At 38.6% G+C, this 18,560-nt stretch overlaps 1 protein-coding gene across 1 annotated transcript in view; it reads right to left on the reverse strand.

Moving 5' to 3' along the window:
- Nucleotides 1-18,560, reverse strand: part of LOC124794886 (copine-8-like) — a 131,008-nt gene that overhangs the window by 36,386 nt on the left and 76,062 nt on the right. Inside the window, exon 3 of the mRNA XM_047258582.1 lies at nt 1,625-1,855. Coding sequence (XP_047114538.1) covers nt 1,625-1,855 — 231 coding nt within the window. The remainder of the gene's footprint in view (nt 1-1,624; nt 1,856-18,560) is intronic.

The raw sequence follows: 18,560 nt of genomic DNA on the forward strand, positions 1-18,560 counted from the left end.
CACGAAATTCTTCTAAATGGCTCGTCATCAAAGAGTTGATTTTTAAACAAGAATAAAACGCTCTGTGATTTTAGAAATTCATTGTATAATCTCTCACATAGTTCAATTTGCGTAAAAGGAAATTTGCATTGAAAGTAACACTTTTCAAACCACCATTCTCAATATTTTCCCGCGACCTGTTACAAATAGGTTCGTTTCAGCAGTTGCCAGGGAGCACCAGATAACAGGCGCCACCACACTTGCGCAACTACGATGACGTAGGAACCCCTTATGTTTTTATGTGTAAAACATTGAAAGATCTTACATTATATCATAAAAGAAACAAGACATCAGAGGATACTACAAGAGCATCGGAATTTCGTAAACCAGGCTAAAATGCATAATTTGGCTGAAAGTGCACATTCATATGTCCAGATTCCCAAGGAAGTAGGCCTTGATCTGATATTAAGCTTTTCAGTGTGGCTTTTGGGATGTAAATTTTCTTTGAGTACCAGTACTGTATTATCTCATGTTTGGTTCTTTATTATGGCATAATGCCATAATGTGCTAGAAGATGAAAATGTGCACTTGAAATACAACGAACAGTTGAAACTAACCAATAGTGTGGAATTAAACACTTTGTTTCAAATACAAACTGCCTTGGTGGAAAAGATTAATAAATGCCAAATTTCTTTAGCAGACCAACAAAAATAACTTCATTGTTCTGCAAGGCAATTAATACTCAACTGTCAGAAAGGTGGAAATAAAGTAAAATCTGAAACTAATAACATATTTTAGCCTATATATGACGGTAGTATGTGTTCCTGGAAGAGCAAGTATCCTTCCGTAATTATGTGGATGTATTTTAATTCACCTGATAGCTCCCGGCCACAGAAATCCGTTTTGTTTTCATTTTAAGTGAGAGCAGTAAATGAAGAGGAAACAGCAAAATCACTAAATGTAAACACAGCTCATGTGGAGACTGCCTACTTCCCCACTATAACTCAGACTGCTCTGCACTTCACCTTCACATCTACACTAGATATGGGTGGTGCCCCCCTGATGAATGCAAGCAGCAATACTGCTAAACAATAAATTGCAGCCTTGAGGGGCCACAATACTCTTCTGTTTTCAAATTTCGACACATGCTTGTAGACATTTCCCCTCCTTGCAAGGAACATAACATGATTTTCTCATAAACAACCAACATTCAAATGTATTTTCAGAATGAGAATCCTGCTGCATAAAATTTTCTTATGTACAGAAAGTAGCCAGTGTTACTCCAACCTAAAGTGTGTGGCTGCACTGAAATGTTAATAATTTGCATACCCAAGTGTGTACATTTATGCCAATTTGACATTTGTAGTGTGCCGCCTTAACGGTGTCACAATTTCAATGGCCAGCAGTGAATATTATGATGCCACAATAAATCCTAGAGATAATAACTAGAATCTAAATTTTGGTCAGTTGTGTATTAAAGATAAGTGAAGATCCAACATACAAAAGCAATTTTGTTTCAAAATTTGAAAAGACAGTAAAATAATGCATTGAAAAGATACAAGGAAATACTCCTGTATGGTGTAAGCCTATTAACACATTATATTATATGTATATATTTCATGACGTTCATTGAAAAGATACAAACCTCTGTTTTGAAAACTGCAGAGAAATCTCCAGATTCAGTTGATTTATAGAATACAAGGTATGGATTTAAATGTCCAAAGAAGAACAGAAATGTTTTCTTCTCCAAGTTGTGTCCACTGAACTCTAGAATAACTTCATCTTTACAGGATGAGAGCTCCTCAGAAGTAATAACCATAAAGCTCTGATGATCCCCCACAGGTTGACTTGCATTTGATTGTAGAGGAAGCTGAACCTGGATGGCAACAAAAGGAAATCATCAGATTAATTTGTTAGTTCCTCAGGCTGCTATTTTGCTGAAAAGTAAATTGTAAGGTAAGTACCATCTGCAAGGGTTGAGTGTTCAACATAAAAAAAAAAAAAAAATGGAAAATGTGTCATGCCGTGCTTCATTATATTGTGTCTATAAAATTTGGATATGTCTTAATTGCTAACTATTCTCATGTCATGTCTTGTCTTGTCTTAGAACGAGAGAGAGACAGTGTGTGTGTGTGATTATATATATATATTTTTTTTTTTGCAAACAGCTAATGCCATTTCTCACCTCTCAACATCTGAGGTCTTCCCCATCCCACTCTTTGAGACTCCCGAAGCACAAAACTTTTTTGAAATATCGTAAGCAGTCAAAAACATTTCATTTTTCCCTTTAGAGGCCATCTCTGTATCTTCTTTGGCTGTCTATTATTATCTGTTCATTCTAAATGGCAACACATGGTAATGTCTCCTCTCAATACTTTCCACAATGATCCTTCACACTTCCATTTTTTTCATTTTTATTTTATTTCTGAATTTCTGGCATGGTCTAAGCTTGAGAAACCAGCGCTTACTCTCAAGTAATGAACTATCCTGGACAAAAGTTGACTTCGATTTCTACCCATTTCCATATGTCCCAAGCTTCTGACAGAAATGCACATTCTTTCTATTATTGTTTCATATAAAACACAGTAGAAGCTTGATGTACCGTCAGCCGATATATCGTGGATTTAGATTTAACACAGTATAAAATATGTCCTCCAAAATAAAATATCATTGATAAATGATTTTTGAAGTACATTTTATTAACTTGAAACATATAGTCTCTCTGCAGTATAATTTACTGCTGCAATCTCCATACTCTCGAAACAATAGTGAAAAAGGATCAACGCAATTAAGCTCAACCTAGCTTATCAGCATATTGGGGTTGTTCCTGGACACAAGCTTTGAATACACATCTCATGGTTAATACTGTGATGCAGTCAACATAGTGACTGTACACAGTGCTTGGCAATAATTGAAATGAGCATAACTGTCATGTGGATTATAAATAATTCTCCCACTTCATGTTACGTTATGTCACAAAAAGGGAAAGTGTTTTCTGTGAGTGTTAAACTAAAAATTATTGATTGTGTGAAGAATGGTGCTGCAGGAACAATTGGGGTATGGGTAACAGAAGAGAATAAACTTAGAAGTTTCTAAACACAGTTTAAACTGATGTTGGAAAGGACAGAAAAAGGCATACACTTAGCAACAATAATGAACTTGACAAATGCCTTTATAGGTGGTTTCCAATGAAGAGAAGCAAAAGTATGCCATTTTATAGGCCTGTTATTAAAGCCCAACCAGAAAAATTTCACTTTGATTTACAAGGCAACAAAGATTTTACAGATTGTTTTCTAGATGGAAATGTTGCCATGGAATTTGCCAAACAACCACAGAAGGAGAAATAAAACCTTTTGACAGTGCATCTGCTACACAGCTTCCTGAAATTCTACACAAAATAATGGTGGATGAAAATTTATATGATCAAGTGTATAATTGTGATGGAATGGTACTTTACTATTGAAGATAAAATCCGGAAATAAGGGTTTGAAAATGAGTATAGACTCTCCTCTTTGCCACAAATAAATTGGCAACCATAAGCTGAAACCTCTTTGTATAGACAAAAATAAAAGCCCAATATGTTTCAAGCATCTCGTATTTACACAATTCATTCAGAAGCATTCAAAGAATGCTTGGGTGATATCTGACGTTTTCATGAAGTGGTTTCAACAAGAGTTTGTTCAGTTTTGTTCGGTCAGTGAGAAAGCACCTGCAGTCACTTAAGGTGAGAAAAGGAGCTCTACTAATCCTTTATCACTGTCCAGCTCATCCACTTGCTGATTTGCTGCAATCACAAGATGGAAAAATAAAAACTTTATTTTTGTTAAAAATGATGTTGGCATTAATCCAGCCGCTGGATCAGCGCATCATACGAGCATTTAACGTTCATTATTGCTGTGAACTGCTCACTTCAATAGTAAATACAGATGAGAAACTGGAGGTTTTATTAAAATCTATAAATTTTAAGAGTGTTGCATATTCAGTAGTCCTGGCATGGCAAAGCATCAGTCCAGTTGCTACTAGGAATTGCTGGAACAAGTGTTCCATTGAAGAAAATGCAAGAAATGAACTCTGTAGTGACATAGACTTCAATATCAGTGACACCAGTCTGTATGTGATGTTCTACAGTGCAGTATTGATCTTCGAGACATGAATCATTATGTAGTTGTCGACAAAAAGAGCCAAGTGCGGAGATCACAGGTAACAAGGACATAATGGATGCTTTTTGAAATGAAGAAAGTGAAGCAGTCGAAGATGAGGATGGTGAAGCTGAAGAAGAATGTACAGATGATGTCCCCAGTATGTGCAAAATATTGGATAATATAGATAAAGTGATTACGTGGATGGATCAACACAGTGGACCAAACCAAACTAAGCTAAGCTGTTGCACTGGATAAGCATAAAATAATACATACTAAAGAAACTGAGTGAAATGACTCACCAAAGAAAGCAGAATGACTTCTTTCAAGCAGCAGAATAATTACATAATTTAACTTGCAAGCAGTGTTGTATACCATCATACTGTATTTGATAATGTATTTTATATGCCACATTGAATTTCATATTATTGTTTGGTAGCGTTTGAGTGATGTTTGTTGAAAATGTTCTTTAAAGTCAAATAAAGTATGTATAATATTGCATTGTTCGTCCTTCCTCACTTTCCATGTGCAGTTTGTCATTACACAGCTCAATCTCGATGTACCGTGGGCGTAACACGTCACCTGACTATCGCGTTATAAGGGGCTTCTAATGTACTTTTAGTTTTGTGTGGGACCTTATTACTCCAACTGATTGAATCTAAAGAAAGAAAAAAGTAACAAACATGGAGATTTCTTTAAAAATCATTGTGCTTTGCTAGGCATAGTCCAGTTGGGGGTGGTATGCCATTCCCTTCCTCCAACTGACTAACCTAGCCATTTGTAGGGGGACCTACAGTCTGACAGTTTTCTTTGTGTTTATTTTTAAGCCCCACGTCTTTATAAGGCTCCCATTGAATACAATCAGTCATTCATCAATTATCACCCAGTCATCATCGAACAGGAGAGAGTATAGTTTTATTATCTGTCAATGGGATTCCCATTGGGTTGTATATACTTTTCCTCTCTTTAGGACTTCTCACAGAAATTTTAAACAACACATTTAAAAACTCAAAAACAGTTTCTCTCATGGACTAATGTCACTCAAAAGAGTGAATGAATAATTGAACTGATATGCACAACTACAACAGAATGAGTCAGTTGTTTTCCAACAACAGACTGAAGGGAAGGTGGGCACTGGAACGGAATGAAGTATTTTACCTCCTAATCAACTGTGGGCCTTGCCATGGAGGGGTGGCGCGTGTCTCTTAACGCTACAGACAGCGATACTATAAGAGCAACCATATCACAGGAGTGTCTGTGGAGTGGGCTGAAAAATGTGATTCATGATGACAGGTGACAGCCTTTTCAGTAGTTCCAGGGACAACAGTTTGGATGATTGACTGATCTGAACTTTTGCCAAAATGGCCTTGTTAAGTTGGTATTGCGAATGGGTGAGAGCAAGGGGAAACTACAGTCATTTTCCCAAAATATCTACCTTTTCTGTATGACTTAATGATGATGGCATCTTCTTGGGTTAAAATTATCCTGCAGGTGAAATAGTCCCCCATCAGATCTACAGGTGGGCACTACTCAGAAGGAATGTATCAACTGGAAAAATAAAACTGACTTTTCAAGATTTAGAGCATGTAGTGCTGGAACCCTTAATGAGATGTCTACGTTAGAGAATTTAAAAAAATAGAAACGATTATGTTGATTCCAGGACAAGGGAGTACACGGTTATCAACACAAAATCAAATAGGAGCAATCAACAAGTAGGTTAAACAAGAAAGAAAGGAATAAGAATACATAATCATAGCCAAGATAGACAGAAAGCCAACACACATCACAGTAGTACAACTTTACATGCCTACTAACTCTGCAGATGATTAAGGAATTGAAAAATGTACTATGATACAAAATAAATGTTTCAGGTAATTAAGGCAGACAAAAATACAGTTGTTACAGGAGCGCTGTAATTCAACAGTAGGAAAAGGAAGAGAAGGAAAAACAGGAGTAGAACATGGACTTGGGGGAAAGGTATGTACTCAGGCCATAATTTATCAGTTATAAATTGAAGAGTAATACACTCCTGGAAATGGAAAAAAGAACACATTGACACCGGTGTGTCAGACCCACCATACTTGCTCCGGACACTGCGAGAGGGCTGTACAAGCAATGATCACACGCACGGCACAGCGGACACACCAGGAACCGCGGTGTTGGCCGTCGAATGGCGCTAGCTGCGCAGCATTTGTGCACCGCCGCCGTCAGTGTCAGCCAGTTTGCCGTGGCATACGGAGCTCCATCGCAGTCTTTAACACTGGTAGCATGCCGCGACAGCGTGGACGTGAACCATATGTGCAGTTGACGGACTTTGAGCGAGGGCGTATAGTGGGCATGCGGGAGGCCGGGTGGACGTACCGCCGAATTGCTCAACACGTGGGGCGTGAGGTCTCCACAGTACATCGATGTTGTCGCCAGTGGTCGGCGGAAGGTGCACGTGCCCGTCGACCTGGGACCGGACCGCAGCGACGCACGGATGCACGCCAAGACCGTAGGATCCTACGCAGTGCCGCAGGGGACTGCACCGCCACTTCCCAGCAAATTAGGGACACTGTTGCTCCTGGGGTATCGGCGAGGATCATTTGCAACCGTCTTCATGAAGCTGGGCTACGGTCCCGCACACCGTTAGGCCGTCTTCCGCTCACGCCCCAACATCGTGCAGCCCGCCTCCAGTGGTGTCGCGACAGGCGTGAATGGAGGGACGAATGGAGACGTGTCGTCTTCAGCGATGAGAGTCGCTTCTGCCTTGGTGCCAATGATGGTCGTATGCGTGTTTGGCGCCATGCAGGTGAGCGCCACAATCAGGACTGCATACGACCGAGGCACACAGGGCCAACACCCGGCATCATGGTGTGGGGAGCGATCTCCTACACTGGCCGTACACCACTGGTGATCGTTGAGGGGACACTGAATAGTGCACGGTACATCCAAACCGTCATCGAACCCATCATTCTACCATTCCTAGACCGGCAAGGGAACTTGCTGTTCCAACAGGACAATGCACGTCCGCATGTATCCCGTGCCACCCAACGTGCTCTAGAAGGTGTAAGTCAACCACCCTGGCCAGCAAGATCTCCGGATCTGTCCCCCATTGAGCATGTTTGGGACTGGATGAAGCGTCGTCTCACGCGGTCTGCACGTCCAGCACGAACGCTGGTCCAACTGAGGTGCCAGGTGGAAATGGCATGGCAAGCCGTTCCACAGGACTACATCCAGCATCTCTACGATCGTCTCCAGGGGAGAATAGCAGCCTGCATTGCTGCGAAAGGTGGATATACACTGTACTAGTGCCGACATTGTGCATGCTCTGTTGCCTGTGTCTATGTGCCTGTGGTTCTGTCAGTGTGATCATGTGATGTATCTGACCCCAGGAATGTGTCAATAAAGTTTCCCCTTCCTGGGACAATGAATTCACGGTGTTCTTATTTCAATTTCCAGGAGTGTACATTGAAAGAACCAGAAGTTGTCGACAGTTTGAAAGGGAGAATTAGGCAACTGCTGACTGAAAAACATTTTATTATGTACCTACAGCCACTCCATTTCACACTGACCCAAGAACCCTTCTGTTCAGCAGAAAAGTGATTGCATGTACAAGGTGAGGCAGTTTGCTACAAGTGTCCTTAGGATCACACTTTTGCCACTATACTGACTGAATTTCTTTAAGCCCAGGCACCTAACAGAACAACACTTTGTTCCGTTTCCATAAAAGGAGAATAATTTCCTGATCTTTCTAGACCATTTCCTTTCCTGGTATAGACTGTATGGCAATCAGGAAGATTACTCCTTCAATTAGTAACTTATCTGTTCTACTGCATTTATAGTCGTTTGCACAGGATGTAAGGTGAAACCAAAAGCGGCAACCAGGAAACACAATAATGCAGCCAACAGTAAAGATTGAACAATGGTTCTATAGAACAAAATTTGTAGAACTAAAAATCATACTTGCCTTTTGCTAACATATATTTTCAGTGTTCACTGTCATTGTACAATAAGTTCATTTTTCTGTCAATACGTTTACAGAAGCATAACCAAAAGAGCTCATTTGTGATAATGTTTGTAAGTAGTTTCAGTACTACTCTCCCTGTTTCCAATTAAACAACCCTAAACAAAAAGTAATAGTTGCAGTATGATCAATGTGGTTAGTAATATTCAGAAAAAATTTCTTACGGCAAGGTGCACGCACAGGAGCAGCTGGGCGTGAAGCCACTGTCAGATTTCTAACTCCACTAACCCCTAACACTTCTTTGTAGAATACAAGTGTCCCATGAAATCATGACAGTAAGGTCTCTGTCAACCTTTCCCATTGTATATTAACTTGCAAGGAATCAAAGAGATTGGCAAGAAGAATGATCTGTCTTATACCTCTGCAAGATACACTCACAGCAGTCTCTGCCCAGACCTGAGTGCTTCTGAATCTCTTACTCTATTATCAGTATTGCCATTTCACATTATTATATGCTAGCAGAGCTCTCACCTCTGATCAATTTCATCAGTTAACTGTCAGTCTTTACATCTCCTGTAAAATAGTTGTTTGATAGGGTACAGTGTAACCGACTGCTGTCTTCTGCACATTGTAGTGAGCAGTCTGTGTATATTTGTTCCCCACTAAATGATCAGTCATGATTGTTACTTTATGATTATTAAAAGCTGCACAGTGCAATAATGTGAGTTGGTTGTTCGAATCTACCCTCACTGGTTCCCTTAATTGCCACCAAGGTTAAATTTATGGCTTCTCCTCAGTTCTTATCTTGAGTATTATTAATCGCTTCAGCTGTATTTTGGTCCTTTTTATTATTGCACCACTACTGGTTTCGTGGCATTAAAGCCATATCTTCAGGTGACATATGATTAAAACATTAGAACAGAAAAGCTCGGAATCTTTAATCCCGACTTTCGTCGTCTGTCAGATACAAAACACCACTACAAGACTGTATGTCATGGATTAAAAACTGCTAAAATACAATATAGTGGATGGGTCCAAAACAAATCTTATCATAATGATCGCTTCTCCAAACTATATGGAACCGCGTACGGGCGACGCTCTCAGTATGACAGAGCACATGGTTGCGTCCCCTGTACGCAGTTCCGTATAGATGGAGAAGTGCCACTATGATACAATTTGCTTTGGACCCATCCACTATATTGGATTTTGACAGTTTTTAATCTATGACATACTGTCTTTTAGCGGTGTTTTGTATTTGACAGACATCGAATGTTGGGATAAAAGATGCTGAGTCTTCCCGGTCTATGGTTTGATCGTAAGTCACCTGAAGATGTGGCTTTAAGGCGACTAAAACGGTAGTGGTACAGTAATAAAAAGGACCAAAATACAGCTGAAGCAGTTATTGATACCCAAAGTGAAGACTCATGACTGTGGTTGCCCCAACTACAAGGTTGTTTGCCTCAGTTCTTAGTTGAGTCACGTTCTGCAGCTTGAAGCAATTCAATTTTCTAAAATTTCATTTTGAATTTTCAGATATTTCCAATTTCTTGCTTTTATTTTATAGTATACTGTTAAAATGCCTTTTATAATAGAGTACACAACCCCACATTCAACCATAAAATTGTTGGGAGAGTTGTCTAAGAAGATACCTAAGAACCTCTATGTATTTTCAGATCACTGCAACAACTGTAAATGGTGAACACTGGTATGTTTTGTCAATAAATGTAACCACCACACTCTCAGCCACATAGCCATCAAGATAATTTTACGTACACAAGTTTTAGTCCCTTAGAAAAGGAACACGCTCTCTGAGCCACACCTCTAGTGGCTCCAGGCTACGAGCAGCCTTTGCCGCCGTAATAAAAGGACAGATGGGAGCAGCTGCTCAGCCCAGCCCCACTTGCACTTTGAGCCTCTTCGCTATGATACCATCATTCATGATTAGTGCAGCGAGCCTCATCCTCGTAGATACTGTGATACGTGGACTCTGTTTCTTGCTGCATTATTTGTCATGAGTCTTCATAAGCTTAGAGAAATACAAGTTAAGTGAATCTTCTGTTTATTGTATTATCTTGTTCATTAATAATTTCTGATCCTGTCCAGCTTTCCTACGATGACAGTTGCCGCACCACTCTGTAGCCCCCAACTCCTTAATGTTGTGTACAATGTCATACAAAACATATTACATATGCAACTGGCAGTTGCTGAGATGCTGCCTTATCTTTAGTAATGTCTTCTCAAGGCCCAGCAATTGGCTTTGTAAAATCTTTGGCATGCTTAAAATGAAATGATTTTCACACTTCATTACAACATATTCATTTGGCAAACCTTAACTCTATTTTTTCTAATAAGGGAGCTCAAAGCAGTTGTTACTCCAAACCACCCTGTTAGCTGCACTATGGATTTTGCACAGTATCCCACTTCCATTTACCATCGGGACACATTTACCACAAGTTTCGTTGCCTCTACATTCAACAGTGACATGTCCACAGTTTTACCAGTTGTGGCACCATAACTTGGAATATATGATGATACTGCAAGGCAGATAAACTCAACTTCGATATTACACGGCAATGTTTAAGTGTCGAAGTTAAAAGTGAAGATAGGTATTTTTTCTAATATGCAATGAATTTCTTTTTTTATAACCTTAGAATGTTATCCCCTTTCTTCCTTCACTTCTGATTCATGAATGTGCACAAGTTGTATGCACTGAACATCATACCAACATTGAAGGTGGTGTGTAATTCCAGTGTAACAAGACATCCTTCTAGCCTGATTATTTTAAGGGGGGTAGTTGCCCAAGAGATAGCAGTTATACCTGAAAGTGACCCATTTTGCAGTCTCTTTACTGATACATTAGCATCTAAATTCTCTAGATGTTTCTGAAATGAAATGATAACACGTCATCAAATAGATTCTACTTCTTATGATTAAAGAGAATTTCTTCTGAGACACACATCATAATTTTTTTATAGTTTACAATTATCTAATGAGCTAGCTTCTCCAGTTCTTGTAACAAGCTGCATGTTAGTTCTCAACACCAATTAACAACCATCAGAAGAAGTATTTTTTTAGTATGGCTCATTTAGGTTTTGTATTCAAGGTACCAGTCCACCAAAGAATAGCTCACAGTGCATGAGGAAGCGCAAAAGAACAAGGCAAAATTTCACATAATGTACTTAAAAACTGTGCCTAGTAATATCAACATAGCAGCATGACCCAAGAGTAATATAGGAGACATAGAAACGAAGTTTTTCACAACAGCACTTATATGTAAAACATTCTCGGTTTTCTTGCTGCGTCAATGTCAATTCGGGAAAAAATCTCAAGCTTTCGACGATTACCTCCATCGACGATGATGATGATGATGATGATGATGATTATGACGACGATACAGGTAATCGTCAAAGGCTTGAGATTTTATCCCGAATTGACGCAGCAAGAAAACTGAGAATGTTTTACATATAAGAGACATGACTAAGTTCTAAGAGCAGCGACTCCACTGGCTGGTAGCTGTTGACCTGGGTCAGTTCTTTACAGAAGCTCAAAACATCTGTTCTTCTTTAAACTTCACTACAGTACTTTGTCAATGAAAACATTTGTTCACATTTATTCCTCCTTTTTTAGCATTCTGCAGCTGCTATTTCATTTCATGGTCATAAGAACATTCTCGTTCTCTCCTCAGTTAGAGTAACAAATAACCATATTATTGTGACTTTCTCTGAATTCTATCTAGTTAAATAAGATGTGGTGTGGTGCAGAAAGCCACTACTATGTGAATATCAGGTAAAATGCAGCCCCTGCATGCATTATAATACCTAAGTTTCATTCTATACAAACTCAGGTTTAATATTTTAAAGTAATATTACATTTGTTAAATATCTTTAAAACATATTGAGTCTATTATACGTAACTACGATAAATTTTAAAAGTTACCTATCAAACTGATGCATAATATCCGATTTTCCTTTTGTAACCTTATCAAAGATGGCATTAGAAGGCAGTTCCAAATTTCATGTAACATGGTTCATCAAATGCCTGAATAGAAGTCCAGCTATAAGTTAAGATCATCATATGCAATAAGTTCCTTGAAACTAACACTACTGAATGAATTCTGAATCTAACTAGAACAAATAATCCAATTCAAACATGACAAACAATGGAAAGTTCAAGTTGGAATGTTAACAATATTATGAAAAGGATACATTGCTACTCACTGTAAAGATGACACAGTTACAGACAAGCAAAATAAAAAGACTGTTACACATTGAGCTTTTGGACAAAGTCTTCCCCCCACCCCCACCCCAAACACACACACACACACACACACACACACACACACACAGACAGACAGAGAGAGAGAGAGAGAGAGAGAGAGAGAGAGAGAGAGAGAACACACATTACACTCACATGACCACTGTATCTCTGGCTAAGGAAAATGGCTGTGAGGCATGAGGTGTCCTTGCTCGTATGAATGCGTGTAAGCTATCCTTTCTGAAGAAGATTTTGGCCAAAAGCTCAATGTCGGCAAGTCTTTTTGTTGTGCCTGTCTGTAACACAATGTGACATCTTTACAGTGAACAGCAATCTATCCTTTTAATAATACAATTCAAACAAATTATTTAAGAAATAAAGGTAACTACAAACCAAGTGAAACTGGTCTTGAGTCATTGAAAGGAAAATAAAAGAGACTGAAAACTTTGCTAACTACAAAAGATTTTTAGTATGTGCACAGATTACATTAAGAAAGAGATTTAAATATGAACAAAAACCATTTTTCTTGGCTTTACATTTGTGCCCCATTTATTCAAAACATTAATACAGAAACAATTAATATTTAGTGCTTTTTTTCCTTGTCTCATACTGATGTGCAATGCTTGAGTGGGATATTTCTCAGAGCTTCTAAAATTAAAGAATTGGTACTGGACTATTATATATGTATCTCTTATACAAGACACAACCTTGGCTGAAAGTCTCAAAGCTGTCTACTTCTGTGCACTGGGGTTGTTTGAATCCACTGCTAGAATGATGGACATATAGAATGGGATTCTGGGGTGTTGTATAGTAACAAGCACAAGGCACATCCCAACGGTAAGTTTCCCTATTTTTCTTTCTAAACAAAGACAATTTAGTTACATGAAAAACTTTGTTGGCAACACCTACAGAAATGTCTGAGCTATTTTTTGATGTATTCACCAAATGAATTGAGACTCTGTCACATCCTGGGATCAACTTTTGTATTCCAGTCTCATAGAAGGCTGCCACCTGTGAATGGAACCACCGTGTGACAGTCGTCTTCAGCTCTTCATCGTTGTCAAAACATTGGCCGGAACACAGGAATTTCTTGAGGTGCAAGAAAAGATGGAAATTGCTGGAAGCACGATGATGACAGTATGCTGGACGATCAAACACTCCCACCCAGACTTCTGCAAAAACAGTTGCTGTGTGCCGAGCTGTGTGGGGACGAGCGTTGTCATGGAGCAGTACAACACCTGCAGTAGGTATTCCACACCACTTGTTCCGAACGGCACGTCACAGTTTCCACATTGTTTCACAGTAACAGTCAGTATTCACTGTTTCACCTCTGAGTTGGAAGTCAATGAGCAGAATGCCCTTCCTGTCCCACAACACCGTGCACACCACTTTCCGCACTGACACAGTCAGTCTGGATTTTGTCCTGACCAGAGATCCACTGTGATGCCAATGCATTGATTGCTGCTTGGTTTCTGTGGTCAAGGGAGAAATCCCCATCTCATAACCCGTGATGATCCTGTCAAGGAACTCGTCACCATCATCGTGATACTGCTGCAGACGTGCCAATGCTGCCCCAAAGCATTTTGTTTTGTGCTCGGGTGTCATGCTTCTTAGCACCTACCTGACACACAATTTCTCAAACAGCAGGTGCTTAGCGACAATTTCATACAACAAGAATCGCAATATCCCTGGAAAATGGCAGTTCAACCAGTGATCATTGATGAGGGAAGGTCACCCACTGCACTCTTCATCATGGACACTTTGATGACTTTCAGAAAAAAGCCTACATCTGCGATGCACCATCTGTATGATCATGATATTCTGCCCATAGACCTGACAGAGCTCACGATGAATTTCGATGGGCACTATGTCTTGTGCATTAAAGAACCTTATCACTGGCAGGCAGGCAGCGGGAGAATGAACAAGAGATGCCATTTCGGGGCACTGTTGCTGCGGTACTGCTGCCAGGAATGACGTGTCTGGGCGGCATTTGAGTGTCATGTCATAGATCTGTTGCACATGCACAATTTTCCCGACTAAATACACCTATTTTAAAGGAAACACCATCACAAAACTTAATTTCTGGATGTGCCTTGCATTGGGATACTACGTGATGTACAAGATAATAGTTCCATTCAGCTACATCTGTCTGTTGTGAGTGCTTTGGCTTGCATATAGAAATGATTTCATGTTAGTATGATAAAGCTATCTGTACATAATAATATTGATCATGGGTGACACAATGCCACTGGATGAAATATTAGGTAAACAAATGTCAGCAATAGTTTTTTGGGAGGAAGTCAGGAGCAGAAACAGTTGCCCCAGATGGAAAGTACCCGTGTATTGGCAACTACAAGAGGAGAGAATAGCTGGAGAGAGTGGTGTCCAGAGATAAGGACAATACTGCCACAAACTTGAAGTCGTCCCCATCTGATTGAACAGAATGCAGCACACATCCACTTTTTACTTGCACACCACTCTAATATTTCTGGAATCATATTGTCCTACAACCAAAGATGGTGTGGCAAGATGAAAAAATAAATTTAAGTTTGAGTCACAAAGAAAAATTCATTGCTGGCAAAGGCAACAGTATTTTTGGGGGAACAAAGACATTGTTGAAAAGATGATAAGACAAAGAGGAGATGCCCATAGCGAGTTTTGTCACGTAACAGTTTGCTTACATGGGTTTCAGTCACACCTACATTCACCAATTATTAAAGGTTTTTGTCAAAAGCCTACCCGCACCATTTACGTATTTTATGAGGAAAAAATGGCCAAGAAGGATAGGCTGGCATATTATCTAAAATTACAAAAGACTGAGTCAATTTTACAATTAAGAGGAAAATTCTGATAACTGAACATAATAATGGAAGGAGGAATAAACACAGTCTAAGGTAAATGTCCATAAGGATGGAATTATTCACAATTGGAGTATGAAACCAATTCCTTATTTATAATATCCTTGTTACTCTCTGCAAATGTGTTTTGAAGCCAACCTTCCCATGTTTGAAATATTTATCAGGCACTTTTTGCAATCTAGTTACAGTTAAACAGAAGGAAACTGAATCAGTCTCAACATTCTGTTAGTCACAGTGTTCTAACAGCAGCAAACACATTTATTTTCTCAGAAAATTATAAAACAGCACGATCCTCAGCCCCCCCCCCTTCCTATTTACCTACTAGTATCTGGAAATAGGTTGACTTTAGTGACAGGTGAGACATGAACTGCATCTACAAAATGCATAAATTCTATTACTTAAGAAAAAATTAAATTTTCTTTTAACTATCCACTAATATCTTTATATATGAGATATGTCACTAAGGTTGTTTTGATTATGCTGCGGAAGTTTCACTGGGAAGCCCTTAAACACACTCCATACTGTTCCAATCTGTCTTCTTGTAGTTTCTGTGTTTTTACTGCCCTGAAGAAAAATATTTATAACCTTCAATTTGCTTCAGATGAAGTGCACATCTGGGTACAATCATAGTTCCGTAGGAAAACGCAAACATTCTTCCATGAAGGCACTGGCAGCCTCATCTCTCAGTAGGATAAATGTTTTAATCAGTTATAGAAATTACTTTTGAAGTAATAAACAGTTTACTTACTTTTTCCATCTGTCTTGTTTTCATTCGACTTCCCCTTACGGATTGGCAAATTCTAGGAATTAATAAGGAAAGGAAGGAAATCGACAAGTGAAACCAAACAAAGTGCTACAATCACACAGATGAAACATAAATAATGACAGAAGGAAAATAAATCTCCAATAACATGAAAAGTTTGCTTATCTCTGTCTCCTGCATGCACTTTAATATGCAAAAACAGCTGTGAGGACGAAACAACTGTTTCAGAGAAGATATACAAATCAATGAGATGTTAACTGCTACTGCCACACAGTGTTTTCTGTACACTTTACCATGTATTTTGTAAAGAAAGAAGGGTTCATGAAGTTTGATACTGTTGACTATGTTGCTTTATTCTGTCCAAGATACCTTCATTTGCTATTTGATTTTATTTAAACTGAAACTAAACATGTTTATCGGAGAGACTTTGCGACAAACGTTATTAGCCAGGAGACAGAATTAATGGAGTGTTAAGTAGACGATATCATGATTATAGAAATACAGGCAGCACAGTATCTGTAAGAATGCTCCATCACTGGGGCTGAAACTATGGAACAGAGAATTTTCATCATTAAAACTTATATGGTAGGACTGTTTGTAAACTTTTAGTACCACTAGCAGAATTTGTCATTCTTACATAACTGGAGCATTTATCATTGCCAACTGGAAGAGTATTGGAAGGAATCTGGAATGAAATATGCAATAAGAATACAGGACCATCAACGTCCAATTCATATGGATTCATTACCTAATCTTATAAAAAATCACGCATAAATTCTTTGCAATGTGTTACTCTTCAAAGTCTGTTAATTACTTTGCACATTAAGTTTGTATGGTCTTGTTCTAGACCCATGGAAATGTTCGCACTCATTATTCTTAACTTACTATACCACTTGTGAGCTTATAACCTGTTTTTTTTTTTCCCCCTTATCTGCTGACAAAAATACTATTAAGTGCATGCAATTTTTAAAGTTTTATAACCCCTTAATTAAAAATATACTTATTTCACAAACAGTAATAACACATTAGTCATATTGTTTCTCATAAAATAGTTTACCCTCACTATGACTTCTCCATCACGAATGTGGGCATGAATAGTACACGTGAAAATGTCATTTATTTTCCAAATTTTGAAGGCACTAATAATTACATCATACCTGCTACAAATATTTTTTATTATTTTTTTACATAGCAATAAAGAATAACTCAACACAAATGTGATAATATCAACAAAGGTCTTTGACCAGTTATAGATTGTCAACAGTATGATGAGAACGAACTGCAGCACCCTTCACTAATGGAAGGCATGCATGAAAATTTGGTATGGTCATTTTTTCTATAGTAAATATTGGGACTTTATTGTTCTTCCTCCTTATAACTGTACTAATTTCTGAAGTCTCTTCATAAGCCTTATACTTACCTTTATTACTGCATATGCATCTTAAATTTACGAAAACACTGATATATGGAAATATAAAGAAGTAGTCCAACACTTATGGTCAGTCATGTTTTAGATATATGGATAATTTTAAAGTGCATTTATTTTTAAATAATGTGATAAGCTGATGCATTTATGAATTGAAGTACTTATAGACAGTTAAAATAAAAATTAAATTACTCTGCAGTAATAAAATTTACACAGTTTGTCATACTGTACCTTGTAGGTGCAATTTGATTCTCACACCAATGATAATGCATCTTTCACAAAAGTGATGACACTGATAAACATACCTCCTAACAGAGGAATGTAAATTGGAGGGAATAGCGAGACTACGTTCTCTAGTTTTCTGAGAAAATAAATGTGTTTCGATCTGTTAGAACAGTCTGTGACTAACAGAATGTTAAATGACTGACTGTTTAAATGTTGCTACTGATTGTTGAGACACTCTCAGAAATTGACCGAAATAATCACACTCATTGTTAGCATAGGGCTACTTGTACTATGTACAGGTAGAACATGAAAATGTAGGCAGTCTTTAGTGATTATGTTTCACTTGGTTGTCTTAAAGCTACATACATATCTCAGTCCACTTTGCTATGCTTTTGCTACTTTCATTATTTTGGCAAAAATTCTTCTACGATAACCACTGACGCCAAAACTTTATTAAATGAGTAACCACTCTGCTGGCAGGTGGACATCTTGATGGCCAAAATAATAAAGGTGACCCAAGTAGTAAGGTCCTTCAGACTGGTTTTTATTTTCGTTTTTAACAAGAGCAATAATGGTCACCTCCAGTTGAAAAGGAATATTCTACTTCATAAAAGGTGAGAAATTGTGTTTCCTTTACACTGATTTTTAGATTTGCATATTTAGTATATCGCACTAAGCAGTGGCAAACCCGTTGGGCAATAGGAGAGTACAGCCATGCACAGGTGGGAGAGGAGAAGGCGAAAGGGGGGGGGGGGGGGGGGGGAATGCATAAAGACAGCTGTGCATGAGATTTTTTGACAGAAAAAGAGGCACTGTTCCCATGCTGGGATTTGCTCAGAGGCACTGTGCAAGTGTCACAGCATCCAAAATAGATAGCGGCAGTTCTTAGTCTCAGTGACTGACAGAGATTGAGACTATGAAAAATCCACATCTACAGGATGGGAGTAGATAAACTGATGGTTTGGCAAGA

This window comes from Schistocerca piceifrons, chromosome 4 (assembly GCF_021461385.2).
Source record: "Schistocerca piceifrons isolate TAMUIC-IGC-003096 chromosome 4, iqSchPice1.1, whole genome shotgun sequence".
Taxonomy (NCBI): domain Eukaryota; kingdom Metazoa; phylum Arthropoda; class Insecta; order Orthoptera; family Acrididae; genus Schistocerca; species Schistocerca piceifrons.